Source organism: Ochotona princeps, chromosome 3 (assembly GCF_030435755.1).
Source record: "Ochotona princeps isolate mOchPri1 chromosome 3, mOchPri1.hap1, whole genome shotgun sequence".
NCBI classification, from domain to species: domain Eukaryota; kingdom Metazoa; phylum Chordata; class Mammalia; order Lagomorpha; family Ochotonidae; genus Ochotona; species Ochotona princeps.
This window is the reverse complement of record NC_080834.1, coordinates 93759608-93776481: the sequence shown is the minus strand read 5'-3', so window position 1 is coordinate 93776481 and position 16874 is coordinate 93759608. Positions and strand designations below refer to the sequence as shown.

General features: G+C 39.3%; 1 protein-coding gene across 4 annotated transcripts in view; it reads left to right on the top strand.

Annotated features, from left to right (window-relative positions):
• Positions 1-232: 232 nt before the first annotated feature.
• OPA1 (OPA1 mitochondrial dynamin like GTPase) overlaps positions 233-16874 on the top strand; it is a 77895-nt gene continuing 61253 nt past the window's right edge. For 2 of the 4 annotated variants that reach the window (XM_058662104.1, XM_058662102.1), the window contains exons 1-6: positions 233-469; positions 6925-7243; positions 7805-7901; positions 8634-8741; positions 9178-9231; positions 9917-9984. In XM_058662104.1, coding sequence (XP_058518087.1) covers positions 438-469; positions 6925-7243; positions 7805-7901; positions 8634-8741; positions 9178-9231; positions 9917-9984 — 678 coding nt within the window. In that variant the 5' untranslated portion in view covers positions 233-437. The remainder of the gene's footprint in view (positions 470-6924; positions 7244-7804; positions 7902-8633; positions 8742-9177; positions 9232-9916; positions 9985-16874) is intronic. The other 2 variants (XM_058662103.1, XM_058662105.1) reach the window with 2 other exon arrangements.

Here is a 16874-nt window from a genome sequence, read left to right as displayed (position 1 = left end):
TTGTACGCCGTAGGCACCTGCATACCTAAATGCAATTAAATTGTCGTGACCCTGCATCCTAACCAGCTCTCAACCCTTCCCCTCTTCAACTTCCAGACCAGGAGACTGCAGCTCCCAATTCCAACCCGGAAACACTGAGCGCTCGGAGAGGCGGGGTGAGCTGAGCCTCGGGGCGCATGCGCTCCTCCACCGCGGACCGTTCGCGCTGCCCGCCTAGGGGAGTGTGGGGAGACTGTTTCCTTGACGGACCGAGTACGGGTGCCGGGTCGGCGCCTGCGGAAGTCCGTGCGCCATTGGGAGGGCCTCGGCGGCTGCTCCGTGCCCTTGTTGCGGAGGGCCTTCTCCTGGGTCATCCCCGTGGCCGGAGCCGGGCTGGGGCTGACACGGGGCCTCCCACGTGGCCATCTCGGCGCCTAGGTGACCTCCCGGCTCGTGGGATGTGGCGACTACGCCGGGCCGCCGTGGCCTGGTAAGTGCGGGCTCCCCCTGGCCCCGTTATTTCTGGGGTGTTGCCCCATCACTCCGTCCTCAAGGGGAGAGGACGGCTCTCAGGCCGGGCCGAGGGCTGTGCAGTGCCGGCCCCTGTCCAGCTCGGCCCGGCTGCACTGTCCGTTTGCACCCGTGTGTCCTCTGCTCTTCCTCCGGGTCTCTGTCCGTCCTCTGCCGGCGGGGCTCAGCCCTGTCTGCGGTGGTCTCCAACTCCCACCTGCACCCCAGGTCCGTGTTGCACCTGCAGGTCCCTGGGCTCCTCTCCCAATCGGGGGGAACCTCTGCTTGCAGTCAGATCCGGAGCACCATGGCGGCTTTGGTGTTCAGTGGTCAGGCAAGGAGACCCGCTCTGGGCTACCAAGCGATGATAGCGACAAACACACTGTCATTGTTCCCCTGGTCTGCTTTAAACCTAGGGCAGGAAATCAACAGCAACCTTGTCATTTTGGCGGGTTGCAGTATGCGTTTTTAACGTGATTAGTTTTGACCTTTACGTGTAATATTGTTCCTGTGTCCTTAGATGCCTTCAGGCCTATCCTATTGTAGGCATTTGGGAGGAAGCAATGTACAGGAGCAAGGTTGGAAAACCTTGGTTTGCCTGAGTAAGCTCAACCTCCCAGCCTGTGTCCTGAACACTTTATTTTCCAGAATTTCCTTAAGTGATGTAGCTACTTTACAGAGTTTATGAAGAGTACAACCACGTCCATTTTATGAAAGTTAGTTGGAGCGCAAATGCAGATAATATGCATAGTAGTCAGCATTTGCAAATCAGTTAGAATCATGGCATAATTTAATCGGATTTTGATTTGGAGGTAAATTCACAGTGCTTGGAGTTGAAGTATGTTGCCTGCAACCCATGCATGTCTGCTTCTCAATCGTTAATGGGGAAGCAACTCTGTCATTTTCTTTAAAAAAGAGAATAAATGGGTAGGACCCAGCTTAGTTGTTGCAACAGTAAGGGTCATGAAAATACTTTGTGGGTGAAGTTTTAAAGCACACTGGTTTATAGTTAGTATCGTTTGTCTATTCAATTGGATACTCTTGGACTAAATTGCCTGTGAACTGTGTACTCCGTGGAGTCCTGACAGAAGCGCCATGCTCGGGGCAGTTAATCTACCTGCGGAAGAGGGGGTGTTGGCAAGTCAGCCTCGTTTCAGTGTGTCTTTTACTTTAGTTCTTTTCCAGGGACAGTTAAAATACCACTGTTTTAAAGAGATGAGAACATGAGCATGTTTTAAAGATATAAACACATGCTTATAGGTATAATATTTGTATAAAATAATTGAAAAAAGTAGTTTCATATTAGGAAGTGGCACACATTAGGACACATAGTAGGTGAGGAAGAGAATAGATGATTTCTGAGGGCAAAAACCTGTCTTGCATCCCACTTGATTTTTAGATTTGCTTGAATTCAGAGGCTGTCTTCAGGTTATGTCCTTTTCAAAACTGTGAAGTCATTGCTGCATTTGCTTCTGGAATTCTTTTTTGGAAATGAGAATTCTCACTGAAAAAGTCCTTTTTTTATTCTTGAGCTTGTCATTGCTATAATTTCCCATCATGCATTCTTACAGGATCTTAACCTTATCATCTACATTAATTTTTTCAGTCCCCTATTCACATGTGAGTCTTTTTTTTCCCCCAGCATTCACGTGTCTTGGCACTCTGGGCTTTTCCACACCAACGTTCCTCTCTCTTCAGTTCTGGGAAATTTTTCTGATTTGTTTGTTTGTTTGTTTGTTTCTTCAGAATCTGAATCTTTGATAACATTGGTCATCTATGCTTGGGCTTGCATCTCTGTGATTTCTAAAATATCTGTACCTTTTATCTGTTAAAATGTGTACATACATAAACCTCAAAAATGTGTACATACACTCCAGTTTGCATATTTGGAAATTTGTATTTAAATTTTATACGTACCCCGGTAAGACATACTTCATTCTGTAAACTTTGTTTTTTGATTGTCATTTTTGAATGACAGTGTACCCTTGTCTCTGCAGTGTTTTCAAGAATGTTTCTAAGTATGTTCCTAAAATGAGGATTTAATACCTGCTTTTCCGAAAAAGGATTCCCCAGTGCTGTGTTAAAGATTAGTTGCTGAATTTCCCCAAAAGTCTGGGAACGGCTGACGTAACCCCTTAGGCAGTTTACCGCTGGATGAGAGGCTGGTTTGGCGGTTGTGTCTTCAGTGTGTGATGCATCAGCTAGCAGTCTTCAGGAAGCAGGTAGCTGATCTGAGTGGATTCCCTACAAGCACTGATATAGTCGGGAGCTCAGGCCAGGAAGGCTGTGGTGTCCACCTGCGAGCACACAGAAGCCTTAGCTCACAACTGCTATTGTTGACGCCCACTTGGATTGGGTCTCCTCAGATGGCGCCTTCAGTAAAGTTTTCTTTTGCTCTAACTCACGTACCTGCATCTCAGCAGGACGTTGTTGTGAAAAATTGTTCTCTCCTGTGTGAACATTGATCTTTAGACTATCTCCCTGAAGTGGAAGTTCTGGAAGTAATCCTTGAGGATGCCTTTGGAGTGCCAGGATTTGGGCTGTGAGTCGGACTGAGTACCTGGAGCAACGTTCTCCTGCAATTCCTGACCTGAAGTGCTGGACCAGCATCCTCCGTTTGCTTGTCCCTGACTCCCACCCAGCAGTATTGCTGCCAACATGAGGAAAATAGGCATTTCAGGGATTTGGAAGCAAAGGAAGGAGAAAGGTGAAAAGCATCTTAGAGATGAACTTAAATCTGAAATACTTCAAATTATGATATGTGTATACAGATAATTTCTGAGGATTAATGGATTATTCATCCCTTCATACATTGCTGGAGGTTAGCACAAATTAATATTTGACAAATTAATAAATGGCATTTGTTGAGTACTGTGTCCTAACTACTGCTAGGTTCTTTCCATTGTTTGCAATTGAATTTTCCCCTTGACATTGCCTGTCATTTGTTAGGCACTGGGATAGGCCTTGGAAATAAAACGTTAAGAAAACAGTACCCCAACTTTAAAAAGATTGCAGTTTCCTGGCACAAACAATATTACTGCAATAAACACACTATTATGTAATGCAAATTTTATAAGCTCTACAAAGAACTGCGGCAGAGGGCCTCCCCTTGTAATGCAGATTCAAAGAGACCCAGTGGTGTCTGAGGGGAGGCTGACTGTAGGAAGCCAATAGTTTGTCACCCAGCCCTGAGAGATGGAAGGAGTGTGTCACAGTTGAGGATGAAGACTAGGCTGGGTTGAGCTTGGAAGCCAATAGGAGAGAGGCAGGGATCAGACTGGTGCTGCTTTATAGACCAAGGGATGCAGATTTTATTCTTAATTCAAGGAAAGCTTTTTAAGAGACGGGTGGAAGTGAGTGACAGTGATCACAGTGTACAGTGTGTAGGTAATTGCTGAGGAAGTGAGTGTAGCTGAACAATGGGAAGTTGGTATATAAAGGCCTTGGTTAACCCCCGAAGTTGAGAAGGAGACTGAAATAAAGTACACTGGGGTAGGAATTAAAGGTTGAGAGGAAGCTTCACTCGTTTGAAATGTCAGCATTGTCAGACCTTGCTAGAATTCCAAAGACACCCATTGAAGGCCTTTGGTGTGATCAATAGTAGCTGCTCACTGAAGTGTAGAAATAAAAATGGATGGAACTGGAGGACATCATGTTAAGGGAAGTAAGCCAGACTGAGAAAGACAAATACTGCATGTTCTCCCTCATGTGGGAGCTAAACAAAAAAAAATCTAGGCGAAACTCAGTCTGAACAGAGTGTACTAACTAGAGAATGTGCTAACTAGAGTAGGGGTGGGAGAGAGGTTTGGATTAGAAAGTAAGGAAGCTGAATGTGGTTCATTAATCGGGACTTATATACCAATGTGAGATGTTTCTGATAGTGGAAGCTGAGTGTTTATAGATTCTAATAATATCATACTAATAAAAGATGTTAATGGTAGTGGAAGTTGGTTGTATGGTGAGCAGCGACTTGGTACTACTGCACAATTTCTGTCTTGTAAGCCTAATACATCTGAAATTAGGTTGGTTTATTTTTTATAAAGTGGCTAGAGCAGAGCCTTGAGGTGTTTTGTTGTATTATCTTTCCTGTCTTTAGGAACTGTAGGTCAAGATGAGAGACTTAAAAAGCGAATAAATAAAATAAAACTTAAAAAATGATGAGACTTGCCCTACAGTTTCTAAAAGGTCTGGTGAGGTGGGAAAGAATTCCAAACAAGGAATTGCCCTTGATGGGAAGAGGAGCCTTTGCTGGAATCTTTCACGGGGAAGAAGGTGAGTGTAAACGCTATAGAGAAACAGTTCCCATGTGAAGAAGTTGCATATGTTTGCTCCTGATGGCTTCCTCTAAGAAGAGTAAAGGCTGAGGTCATGTGCCAAGCACTGGGGGAGCTGTGGAGAGATGGGGTGTTAGAGGAAGAAGGGAAACATCAAGAACAGTCCTGACAGGGAGTGGACGAAGGAATGGGTAACAGAAAGGAAGTGGAATTGTCAGGCAATTGTGAAGACCCCTTTGATGTTTCTGTCCGGTTGAGTATAATTCTGTCTGGTAGTACTTCATCTCCTTGGCACGAGCAGAGAGAAAAAGCAATAGTAAGGTTCATCCAGTGTTGGTATTTCGCCAGACAAGTTAAACTCTGAGCATAGTTACGCCAAGAGGAAACTAACAGATTTGGTGGAGAGAATGTCAGAATCAGACACTTAAATTAGTGATTATGGGCGTTAACTCTATTTCTGCTCTTTTGCCATTTTAGTGGACTAAGAAATTGAGGTTTCTCCAATTTTACCTCCCAGTATGAACCTTCTGTGCAGCCTGTTGGGGTTTTTTTTTAGAATTGTCTCACCCCATGCTCTTTTGCTGACCTGGAATTCTCTGTTTTGACTTTTCACTTTCCTCTTAATGTTTAAATTTTACTTTTTCTGCTAAGTTTTCATGGATTGTTTCATCCTCAGTATCACTTGTTTTCCTGTGAACTCTTGTATCACCTAACTATGCCTGCTGCCCCATAGGTGTGGGAGTGTTTGCAGTGTTATTTTCATGTGTGTGTGTGTGTGCGTGATTGGTAGTCTAGAGGCACTTTTGAAGTCGAGGAGTTTGCTGAGTTTGAGGTCAGGAGATTTCAGTCTTAGTCGATAAAAGAAGATGTGGACTGGACTTGTTATATCACGGTAGAAATTATGTTGTTTCAGAGACTGTGCTGTGCATTAAAAGAAATTGTAATATGTTTGCTGGTTTTTGCAAAGAAATTAATTGATTTTGTGTGCAGAATTAACATTTATATATCAAATCGCAAATGAATGGTGTGCCTAATCCCTATTAAATCCTATTTCTCTCAGGTCTCCTGAATTAGAATATTCCTGCAAAGTCTTAATGAGAGCAAGACCCTGTGTGTCATCCTGAGCATTCTAGATTCTCGGAAATGTTGCTTCAGCCTCCTGTTTGGGCCACACTGGTCAGGCATCTGCTGTTTCCACATTCTCGCCCACTAGTGTCTGGAAAAGAATGATCTTACTGTCAGGCCGATTCTCATTTCAAACTCTCTCCCACCTTTGCCTGGGCATTCTATCTTAAGCAAGGCATCGTTCTAAAAAACAGATCTGGAAAGAGAATAACTGGCTCTTCACTGGGTGTTTCTGAGCTCTGACAGTGGCTTTTATGAAAACATCCAGCCTCATGCCTGGCACTGACCAGGAACACAAGAGCTGCCCCATTCTCGCCACCATCCTTCCTCACGGCGTTGTTTCTCTGTTTCTTAATCTCTTTTTCCTAAGAAATTTTCAACCCTACGTAGTAAAGTCATGTAATTTTAAAAATTGTTTAGAATTGGACCTGGCCCATGGTAAGCAGTGGTGAATGTGCCATGTTAAACATGATCAGACGTGTGGCTGTTATTGGTAAGTCTTCCTTCTCTGCAGTGCCTCTGTAGATAAGGAGAGAGAGGATAGCTCTTCTACACTGCTGAAATTTCTGCGAACAGTAAGATTGTATACAGTTTTATTCTCAAATTTACTTACAGTATCTAGTAATCGACTAAATAAATAAATAATCCCCTCCACCTCTTCTCTTTTTAGTTTCAGTTTCTCAGGCCAGGATCACAGCCCGCCTTCAGCACAGAAAAGCACAAGCCTTGGAGTGCCAACTCAGATGTGACTCTTTCCTTTCTTCCTTTCAGGAGTGTGTACTTTGTGCCACAAAGTCTTTGTGTCCACAGTGAGGAGAATTCTAGTCCTTCGAGCATCGTTATTAGGGTTAAATGAGGTAGCATGTGCTAGCAAAGTGCCAGACATAGTGGATGGTTAATGAACGTACAGTACTGTATGAAATACTTTGATACATGTGCATAAGCGTGTTTTCCTTTGAATATTGCTCTAATTGTCATTCCCTTTGCATTTTGTTGTTATATCTGACCTTTTCTCCTCTTCTCATTTTTCCTTCAGTGAGGTCTGCCAATCCTTAGTGAACCACAGCTCTGGAGTGAAGGGAAACTTACCACTACAAAAACTGCATCTGATTTCACGAAGCATTTATCATCTACATCACCCTTCCTTAAAGCTCCAAAGACCACAGCCCAAGGCATCCTTTCAGCACTTCTCCTCTCTAACTAATCCTCCTTTACGGAAATTGAAACTTTCTCCAATTAAATATGGCTACCAGCCCCACAGAAATTTTTGGCCAGCAAGGTTAGCTGCAAGGCTCCTGAAGCTTCGGTATCTCATCCTTGGCTCTGCCGTTGGGGGTGGCTACACAGCCAAGAAGGTGAGTTCAATGTCCCTGCTGCTATTCCAGTTATTCTAGCATGCTTGCTTTGAATCTTGACAGTAGACTTTTTTTTTAACCACAGTATGTAATTAGATGTTAGAATGTTTATTGTTTGTATCTACCATAGTAGATTGTTTTAACAGTGGTTATAAGAAAATACCTCCCATGGAAGGGGCCCTGGGTTAGGGATGATATTAACTAGCGTTGATGTTGAACTTTGCCATTCTGTGGCGAATCTCATGCAGTCATCTCTCGGACCAGAAGGAAAGCATTCTCTCTCAGCATGTCTTTCTTCACGTCCATAGAACTGCTGAAAGCCAAATCATAAAACCTGTGAAAGCAGGAGTGTGTTTTGAATTTTACACTCTTCTGTATTTAGTAGAGGAAGGCTTACATGTTTTGTGTTTGTCTACTGTTTAATTTTTAGAATAAATTAAATTTGTTTCTTAAACTGTTGGTCATGATACATTGCTCTCAGTAGACGAATGTGCTTTAAGTAAGTAATTTTTCTTTGCATTTTTATTTGGCAAAACGCCTGCTAAAATTCTTATTTTTCAGACTTTTGATCAATGGAAAGATATGATACCTGACCTTAGTGACTACAAATGGATCGTGCCCGACATCGTGTGGGAAATTGATGAGTATATTGATTGGGGTTTGTATCATCAGTGTTAAAATACACTTTAGGGTCACTTCCTTAGGAAAAAGAAATAGTTACATTGAGATAGTTAGTAAGCTTACGAGTGTGATACTACTCAGTTATTTTCTAGTGACAGAAGTGATAGGCTACCCACGTAGAAATGTATGTGAAGAGTACATCCTGTAGACAATCATTTGACACAGCTCTCACCATCTTTATTGAATCTTTTTGTCTTTGTTTTATGCTTATGCTTATTTAAGTCCACCTCTCAAAATTGTGCTGTCATAGTGAACAGACACTTTTGGCATCTTGTGTCTTACCGTCTGACAACTTTGACGTTTCTGCTTCCAAGCAACCTCTTTAAACATCATTTTCAGTGTCATGTAATATTACCCAGAACATATGTATCATGATCTACCTATCTAGCTCTTTTTGATTAGATGCAAGTCTGCTACTGTCCTCAATGATTTCTGCACTTAGCCACTGTCCAACATCTTATAGGCATGTGAGAAAAAAGACCATTCGATAGCTATGATTGCCTGTAACTCATGTTGACCTTTTAAAAATGTTTTGTGATGAGATAGCTTCTTCACAGTGTGCCCCAGCTCCGCGGCTGTGAGATTAGTAAGAACAGTAGCTATTTTGTGCAGCTGCTGTGAGGATTCAACAAGAATTGTATAGTCCTTCTATGATTTCTGGCACATACTCTGATTTTGAAGGTTGTGTATGTGTTTTGATCTTCTCCAGAGAAAATTATAAAAGCTCTTCCTACTTCAGAAGACCTTGCAAAGGTAGCACCAGACTTGGACAAGATTGTTGAAAGCCTCAGCATACTGAAGGACTTTTTCACCACAGGTAGGAAGGAGCCTGTTAGATCTAATAAAATGCACTTGTTTATCATCATATTTTAAATGAAAACACTTAGTGCAAAAGAAAAATAGGGTTTTTTTTTTAAAAAATTTCATCACACAGTAGTTTGAAAGCTCCAAAAAGGGCAGATTTGCAAGAGCTTACAAATGCTTGGCTTTGAGTTAGTAAAGGAAAAACACACTTATCCTTGACAAGTAGATGAGACTTCCTATGTATTTGCTTTTCATAATTAGAGCCAATTTGGTGGTTTTAAAAGGAAATTTAGCTGGATAGACCATGCTGAGACAGTTTACCAAGGTCAATCTGAACATACTTGCCCAGTGACATCCTGGTCGTGTTATGACGAGATCTCAGACGTCTGTGTGTGCTCATTCCTATAGAATTTTACAATTCTATTTCCCCTTTTGCTGATTCTTCACAGGTCACAAATTGGTTAGTGAAGTCATAGGATCTTCTGGCCCACTTCTCTTGTTAGGTGTGTAAACAGACATTTCTGCTGCCCTTAACATGCCTTTTAAATGCTGCTAATAAACTAGCTGCAATTACAATTGCAGACCAAACTTTTAATGCTGCTTGTGCTGAATTTTAAAACCCCAGAACTGTATTAGGAAAACTCATTATCCAATAGGTAAAAATAATAAAATAATAAAAGTAATTCCTAAACATGAATATGTAAGTCTAAAACTGTTTTAAAAAGAAAATTTGCTTAGTTGAAATAATTTGATGTGCATCTAATTATTTTCAATGAATGAAATGAAAAGTGATTTTTTAGTTTGTCTCATCTGCCCTGTCATAGTTGACATTGTAAATTTGGTTTTATCTTATGTGTGGTCAGTATTGGCAGTGATACTGGCCCAACTATAAGTACTGTCATGCAAAATAATTCTTACTAAAGATTGTCTTCTTTTAATCATAACATTCAATTATATATACTTTTAAACAGTTGAGCATGTGCTATAATTTTCCTTTAAATTTTCTGTATCAGTTATCAGTAATGTCATAAAACAAAATAAAATAAAAAAGAAATGTGTTGATATTTTGAACCTGAATTATTCTAAAGCTTCATTTCCTTTTAACTGGCTAGTCATAATTTGGTATTTAAGTTAGACTATGAGTAGACATGACTGGAGTATTTGAAAGAGTGTTTATTTATCTTTAAGGTTCCCCTGGAGAAACAGCATTTAGAGCAACAGACCATGGATCTGAAGGTGATAAGCATTATAGGAAGGTAAGTATAAGCAAGAATTCCTTACATATGTAGCCTTGAAAGATTTCTTTCAAGTTTTTGCTGTTTTAGGCCATTTGAAAATGGTAACATCTGAGGAGCAAATTCACCCAAAAGTATCTAAATAGAGGTATTGTCACTAGTCTTAGTATGTGAGGTATTAGTGGCAGTTTGTGAACTATGACTAGAGAAGCTCATTTTCTTGAGATGTGTTCTGTGAAATATTAATTTGAAAAGTTATCCCCATGAAAGGATTAGGTAGGAGGATACCTCAGATTTTTTGGAAAAAATCTATGTAAGGAATAAGTTTGTTTTTGTGCCAAAATAAATTTTTGAAATTCATAGGTTTTTATATTTCACCTTTTGCACAGATTTTTTTAAGACCCTTGTGTTTATGGGGAAAGCTGATTTAGATAAAATAAGCAGACTTGGTTTTCCTGAAACTTGTCGGAATTTAATATATTCAAGCACATCATGAAAATCCAGAATAGCCTCCCATTTTCTCTTGGTTCTCCTGGGAAGAAAGCTTCACTTAGGGGAGTATGTGAGAGGAATGGATGGGTTATTAAGAAATAAATCGTATCTCTTGTATTGAAAGTCAGAGTTATTTATAGAGTTACTTTGGGTGTGTCAGGTTTAGTACAAATTCATGTGCAAAGTCCATATGAAAATTACAGGGTAATTACTAACATAGAACAGTATATATCATTCTGTTTTTATAACTACACACGTATTTACCTGAGAATTTCATGGCCTTCATTTCTTTTTCATTCTTTTGGAATTGAAAAAACAGTGATTCCTTGAAAATTCTAGACATGTATATGTTTCGAGAAGGGACAGCATTGTGGCTTCACAGATTAAGTTGCCACTTGCCATGCCATCATCCCATCGTCACAGTGCCAGTTCAGGTTCGAGCTGCTTTCTTTTGATTCAGAATGGAAAGGAGCAGATGGTAGAACAAAGTCTTAGACCTCTGCCACCCACTTAGGAGGGTGTTCCTGGCTCCTGGCATCCACCTGCTCTGAACTGCCTGCTGCAGCTGTTTAGGTAGTGAACCAGCAGCTGGGGAATTGTCTCTTTGATTTTCTTTTTCTTTCTCTCTGCCTTTCAAAATAAAAATAAGAAAAGAGATTTATACAAAAAATGTTTTATGAACATTTTAATTTGAATATTGAATATATTTTATGTTGAAGCTTGTTATAGTATTGACACATCAAAGGAAATAATTTTTGTTTATTTGGGGCACAAGAAAATGTAATTGCTCTGTAAAGGTTTCTACCTCTTTCCCTATCCTTCAACTTTTTATGTGATATTCCAAAATTGTTTCATCCTTTTTCTTTTGCATTTACCTTTATAATTTGAAGAAAATATATGTTGAGGTGTGTGTATGCGTGTGTGTATTTTGCATTTTAACTTGATCTGTTTTGCATTAGCATTATTTTTATAAAAAACAATCTGGATTATTTTACTTGGGAAAAATAGGCTGGTTTAATATATGTAGCTTATTTTGAGCCTAAGGCAAGTAAGTTTAAATGTTCAGAGACAGAGCTGATCTAAGTGGGGAAAAAGGTACCTTAGCGTGGTTCTCTGAGTGACAGGATTTTTCCTAAATCGCATCGGGATGTCTGCAAGCCTGTTTTCTCTCTGATGTGGCTCAAGATCACTTTGGTGCATGAAAAGCCTGTTGGATAATTACCTTAAAACCTTAATGAAGTGATAAGTGACCTAGTAGGTATAGACCAGGTGCTCTGTAATACTGAAAGCAAGAGAATGTATGTTGGGAATTTAATTATAATTGCAGTACAATAGACAGGAAAGTGAATGTACTGTATTATGTTGAACTTTACTTTTTGCTTACTTCATAATAAATATCCAATGAACTATTTCCTTTGTACACTTTCTTAATGTATTATGATTATCTTGTCCATTAAAAAGCTAGCAATTTTTCCCAACTTTTTTTCTCTAAATTTTAGATCTAGAGTTACGATTAAACTACTTTCATTCCAGGTTAAATCAAATTGTAATGGATATAAAAAATTACTATCAGAGAAAAGCTTCAGGGGATGGTTTTTAATTCTCTTGATGTGAAGCCTTATGTTTTCAGGGATTGACTATTGCCTGTGGCACATAAGAGTGAAGAACATGCAGGCAAGATGCAGATGAACTGATTTTAGGAGAGTACTCTGCAGATTGATGGTTGAATATAAGCATGAAGGAGACTTTAGGGCCTTTTTAAACCATCCAGACTTCAAGTTTGGAGGTTTGAGCCGTAATCAGAAGTAGTAGACTAGATCCGGATTTTAGCTGATACACTTCTGTGATTAGGTTAGTCAGGTGTCTGTGTGAGAGTCCCGAATTTTAAGCAATGTTTATAGTTGGGAGTGCTCACCTGTTTGTTGACTGGCTGTCATATTTTTGGCAAAGTTTCTCATTGGAAACTAAAAAGTAAATTTTTATAAGTGTAAAAGTGTATGGGAATCAGTTAATTTTTTAATAAGATGATACTTGAAAAGCATTTCTTCAATTGAGACTAAAGGTTCCTCATTTCTGTAGGAGAATGTATCTATAGAAAAGTTCTGGAAAATTAAGGAACAGTTAGCATTTAGATCAATTGAAGTTAAACTGGTGGAAAGTTGAGGGGAACAACCGTGTTAGATGGCTTGACTTGGTTGATCTGCATGAACAATGCAAAGAACTTGATGAGCTGGAATGTCTGGCCTGGAGCCACCAGACTTGCCTGTGCTGGAAAGTTGTAATAGTCACAAAGTACAAAAAACATCTATATTCCCACAAGATGCTGAACGGGCTAACTAATCATCTGTTTTCTTTGGTTTTACCTGGATTTATATCCATTCATTTTGTGACATTAGTTATTATGTTGATCAGAAATTTTGATAACTGCTTTGATTTAATCAAAACCACTTCTTGCTACTTTATTAAGACATAATACAAAGTAAAACCATATTTTAATAAATAATTTTTTAATCAAAAATGTCATTACTGGTCCACTGGAGGAAAGAGGAAAATAAAAATATTTATAACAGCCATCAGTATGGATAAGTAATATTCTTGAGATCTGGAGACATTAAGAACTATTTGAAGACAAATTTGGAATTGGAGGTTTTTTTTAAGTAAATTAATGGATTCATTTGATTGATAATCAGATTTCTGTCATCCTTAATATATGCAGGTGACAAGACTACTTAGTATATTTCCTTTTTTAGGTTCTGTAGATTATTGTGTTCTAGCGAATATTGACTTGCAAAATGAAGCATTATTTATGCTTTGTCTTGTCATCTCATGTCACAAAAGTAAAGATTATGACCATTTTGAAGGTACAAACATGTTTAGATTATAAAAATATTTAAATGACTGTTACAGGTACAACTTACAGAAGGCATCATTACCGTTTTAAAAGTAATTGTCAGATGGTGATGCGTGTGCTAGTGTTAATGCTCCTCTTTCCAACATGTTAACTCTACTTCTTATTTTGGTGGTTTATTTTGTGCCTCCTGGCTGAAGTATTCTCTCTTCCAGTATTGTCTACCAGCCTGATCTCTACTTCCCCTTAAAGAGCAGTAGAGCTGTCTGTGACCATTTTGGCTCTTTTCATCTGTACTTGGTTAAAGCCCTTGCCATGTGAGACACCATTGTCTTCAGCTTGGATCCTTACTATTTAGTGAGTGATTTCTGTCACTTATTTTCTGTCTTCACAGCATGTAATGTTGAGCCCTCAGCAGGGTTAATTGATTTAACTCTGTTGAAGAGAGACTGATTTAAAAGGAAGTGAAGTTGGTTGGTGCCAGCCATGATGGACTGAAAAACTTTTTGCTTTGATTACCTGTAAACTGTTCTTGGTCTCCATGTTTGGTAACTGTTAACAAGAACAAGGTGGTAAAGGCTCGTGTACTCAGTATTTTGAATTGGGCTGAAGCTGTCTTGCTTGAGTGTATATTTGTCCTTATGCGACAAATAATGGTAACTGTGGCAAAATTAAATTCTCAAAACCATCATCATAAAGGAACCACAGAAACTCTTATGTTTTATGAACAACTGACTAGTAACTTTACTTGGTTAGATTCTTAGCAAAAAGATAGATCATTTGTGTACTTGAGTTTGGTAGAAGGGATGCTGAGGGATCAGAGGAAGGTAGAAGGAATTTTCTGTGTGAGGGAAAGTAGAATGGAAAACAGACAGCCTTACATTGGAATAACTACAACACACAGTACTTACATGCAATTCAAGAAAGTGCTTTCATATGTACATATCTATATCCCACTATTTTTAGGTAGCTTATTAAAGCAAGGGGTGTAGTAAAAGTGATATGTTTAAAATGATTGCTAGTAGGCCATTTTGTTCATTTCTTAAAATTACTTGCGGAAATTGTCTAAATGGTTTTTCTGGATTGGAGCAAGTTAATTCCAAGTGGAAAAATCTATTTCCTTGTAAGAACCAATAATACACATTTTTTTCAATAGGCTATGAATATTTTGAACACTTACATAGTACTGCAAGGGGAGAAAGTGAGAAAAGAATTTTAAGCTACTAAAATAGAATTGTTCAAATTTTACAACGTAGTTTAGTGCTTAGCAGTTTTTTTAAAAAATGGAAAGCAGAAGGTGTCTTCACTTGCATAAAATTCTTTGAGCAGATTGAGTTTACTACAAAAATTCTAAAGCAATGGTTGTGAACTTTTCCTTACGAAAGTCATAAAGTCAGTATTTTAGACTTGCAGACCGATAATATCCCCATAGACTAGTCCAGGAGCCCACCATGTTGGCCAGTTTTTTCTGTTGGAAGCACTGTATCATGGTATTATCATTTTCTTTTTTTAAAAGAGCAGATTGATATAATGGCCCAGGGGCACTTTGAATATAATAGCATGACCATGTGCAAAGTGATTTCAGATACAGACTTTGGAGTCACAAGTCACGGTACTTGGCCTGGGGTCCTGCCTTTCCTGCTTTCTAAACTGCAACCTTAGACTGGTTATTTAGCCATTCTGAGTTTTTACTTTCTTCTGTAGAAGGAAAAACTCGACTGGGTAGGATTGTCATGAGATCACGTTAAAGACCTTTAGTACCAGACCTGGCTATGTAGTTTTGTAATAAAACCAAATAAGTATTCTTTTAGGAGGAAGAAGAGGAGTAGGAGAAGGAGCATTATTTTCTTCCATTGTGAATTATTAAATGAGGTAATAGCATACTAATTTCTTCTTATCATCTGTGGAGTCTTCTGAATATTACAAAAAAAAGGAGAAGTTTGTGAAATTTTAAGACAGGTGCAAAATAGCCTATTGTTACCAATGAACCTTTTTGGGTTCTTTCCTTAGCTTAGCAAAAAATAAAACTCAGGAAAATAAAAATCAGGCATAACACAATCTTTTCAAACCAAAGCAGTGCAGTAGCACTGCCTGTGAAGAAATAAGGGGGCGGAGAATCCGACTGGACCCTGGCTTTAGGGGAAACTGGTTAGGCTTGTTAACATTTTTTTTTTCTTTCTTTGAATGGTGGGAACAGGATAGGAGTCCCCAGGTGTCTTAAATAAGAGTATTCAAGTGACTGTCTTGTCCTACTCTGGGAGCATTGCCTGCAGCCTCCCTCTCCTTAGGTCTGGGCAGAGAAGCAGAGGGCAACTCCAAGGTGTTGCTTTGCAGTCAGTCAATCTAGTACGTGCAGACAGTGAACTGTGAGATGAGGTCCAAGAACTTGGTATCTCCTCCAAGGCCCTGGACCCAGCCTCACCTATTATCAATAATTCTGAATATATGGCTTTCACTAAGCCTCCTGCTTTAAGCAGTTATTTAAAAACAGTGTCAGGCCTTATACTAGGGGCTGGATTTAAAACTGAACAGGCTATTGGCCATGTTCTGCTGTAGATTTTTGTATTTAAAAGTATTTTAACTGTATTCACACAAAGAACTAATTCATCTATTCAGGGTTCTCCAACAAAGATATGCTGTAAACCGAGGAGCTTGTAAACAGTACATTTGGGGGCTGAAAAGTCCACAACCAAGGAGCTGACACATTTGGTGTTTAGCACAGATACCTGCCTCCCCAGGAAGATGGCGCATTCTCCCCTGTCCTAGGGCCCCTTGGGACACTAACCCCAGAGCCCGCATGACCTAAGCACGTCCCAAAGGCCCTGGCTCACATAGAGCACAGACATTCAGACCGTAACATATATTGCACGATTATTTCAAATCTTTTCACTAAACTTTTGAATAATTTGAAATTGTTAACAATAAGTAATAACTACCTTTTATGTGTAGCAATATTTTTTAAGTAATTGTGCTGTTAATAGAAAAACGCATCTGAAGGGTGTTCTTTGCACGGTAGATGTGCACATTTCTCCCCTTGCCTGTCCTAGGCAGCTGTGGCTTGGACGCTGTGTAGCATGCCACCTAGGCTGTAGGGGAAGATTTGATACCTGATATTCTAGAAAAAGTAACCTCTTACAAGATTTGTAGCATAATATGTAAATACTTTTTTCTGTGTCTAATTTTAACTTTCTTCCTACTTTTCTAGGAGGTAACAGTTAATTTCAACTATCTTCACATAACAGTACTTCAGTAACAGACTTGGAAGGAAAGTGAGGTGTCACTAGAGACTTTTTGTTTTGTTTTGGGTTTTTTTTTGTTTGTTTTTTGCTTTGCAATCTAGTGGATATTGGTGTATTTACCATATAGTTGTACATAGGTGTAAGCAGTGAATTAGGGAAGGGATGTGTGTAAATAAGGATGAACCACGTACCTGAGGAACTAGAGGAGTTAAGAACATTTGGTAAATTAGAACATTGGTGGTATGAAAATAAAGCAGGGGTGTTTACCCTAAGTAAACAAGCCAAGAAAGCCTTCTATAGAGGGAAGAATTATTTGAGAAATCTGAACACTA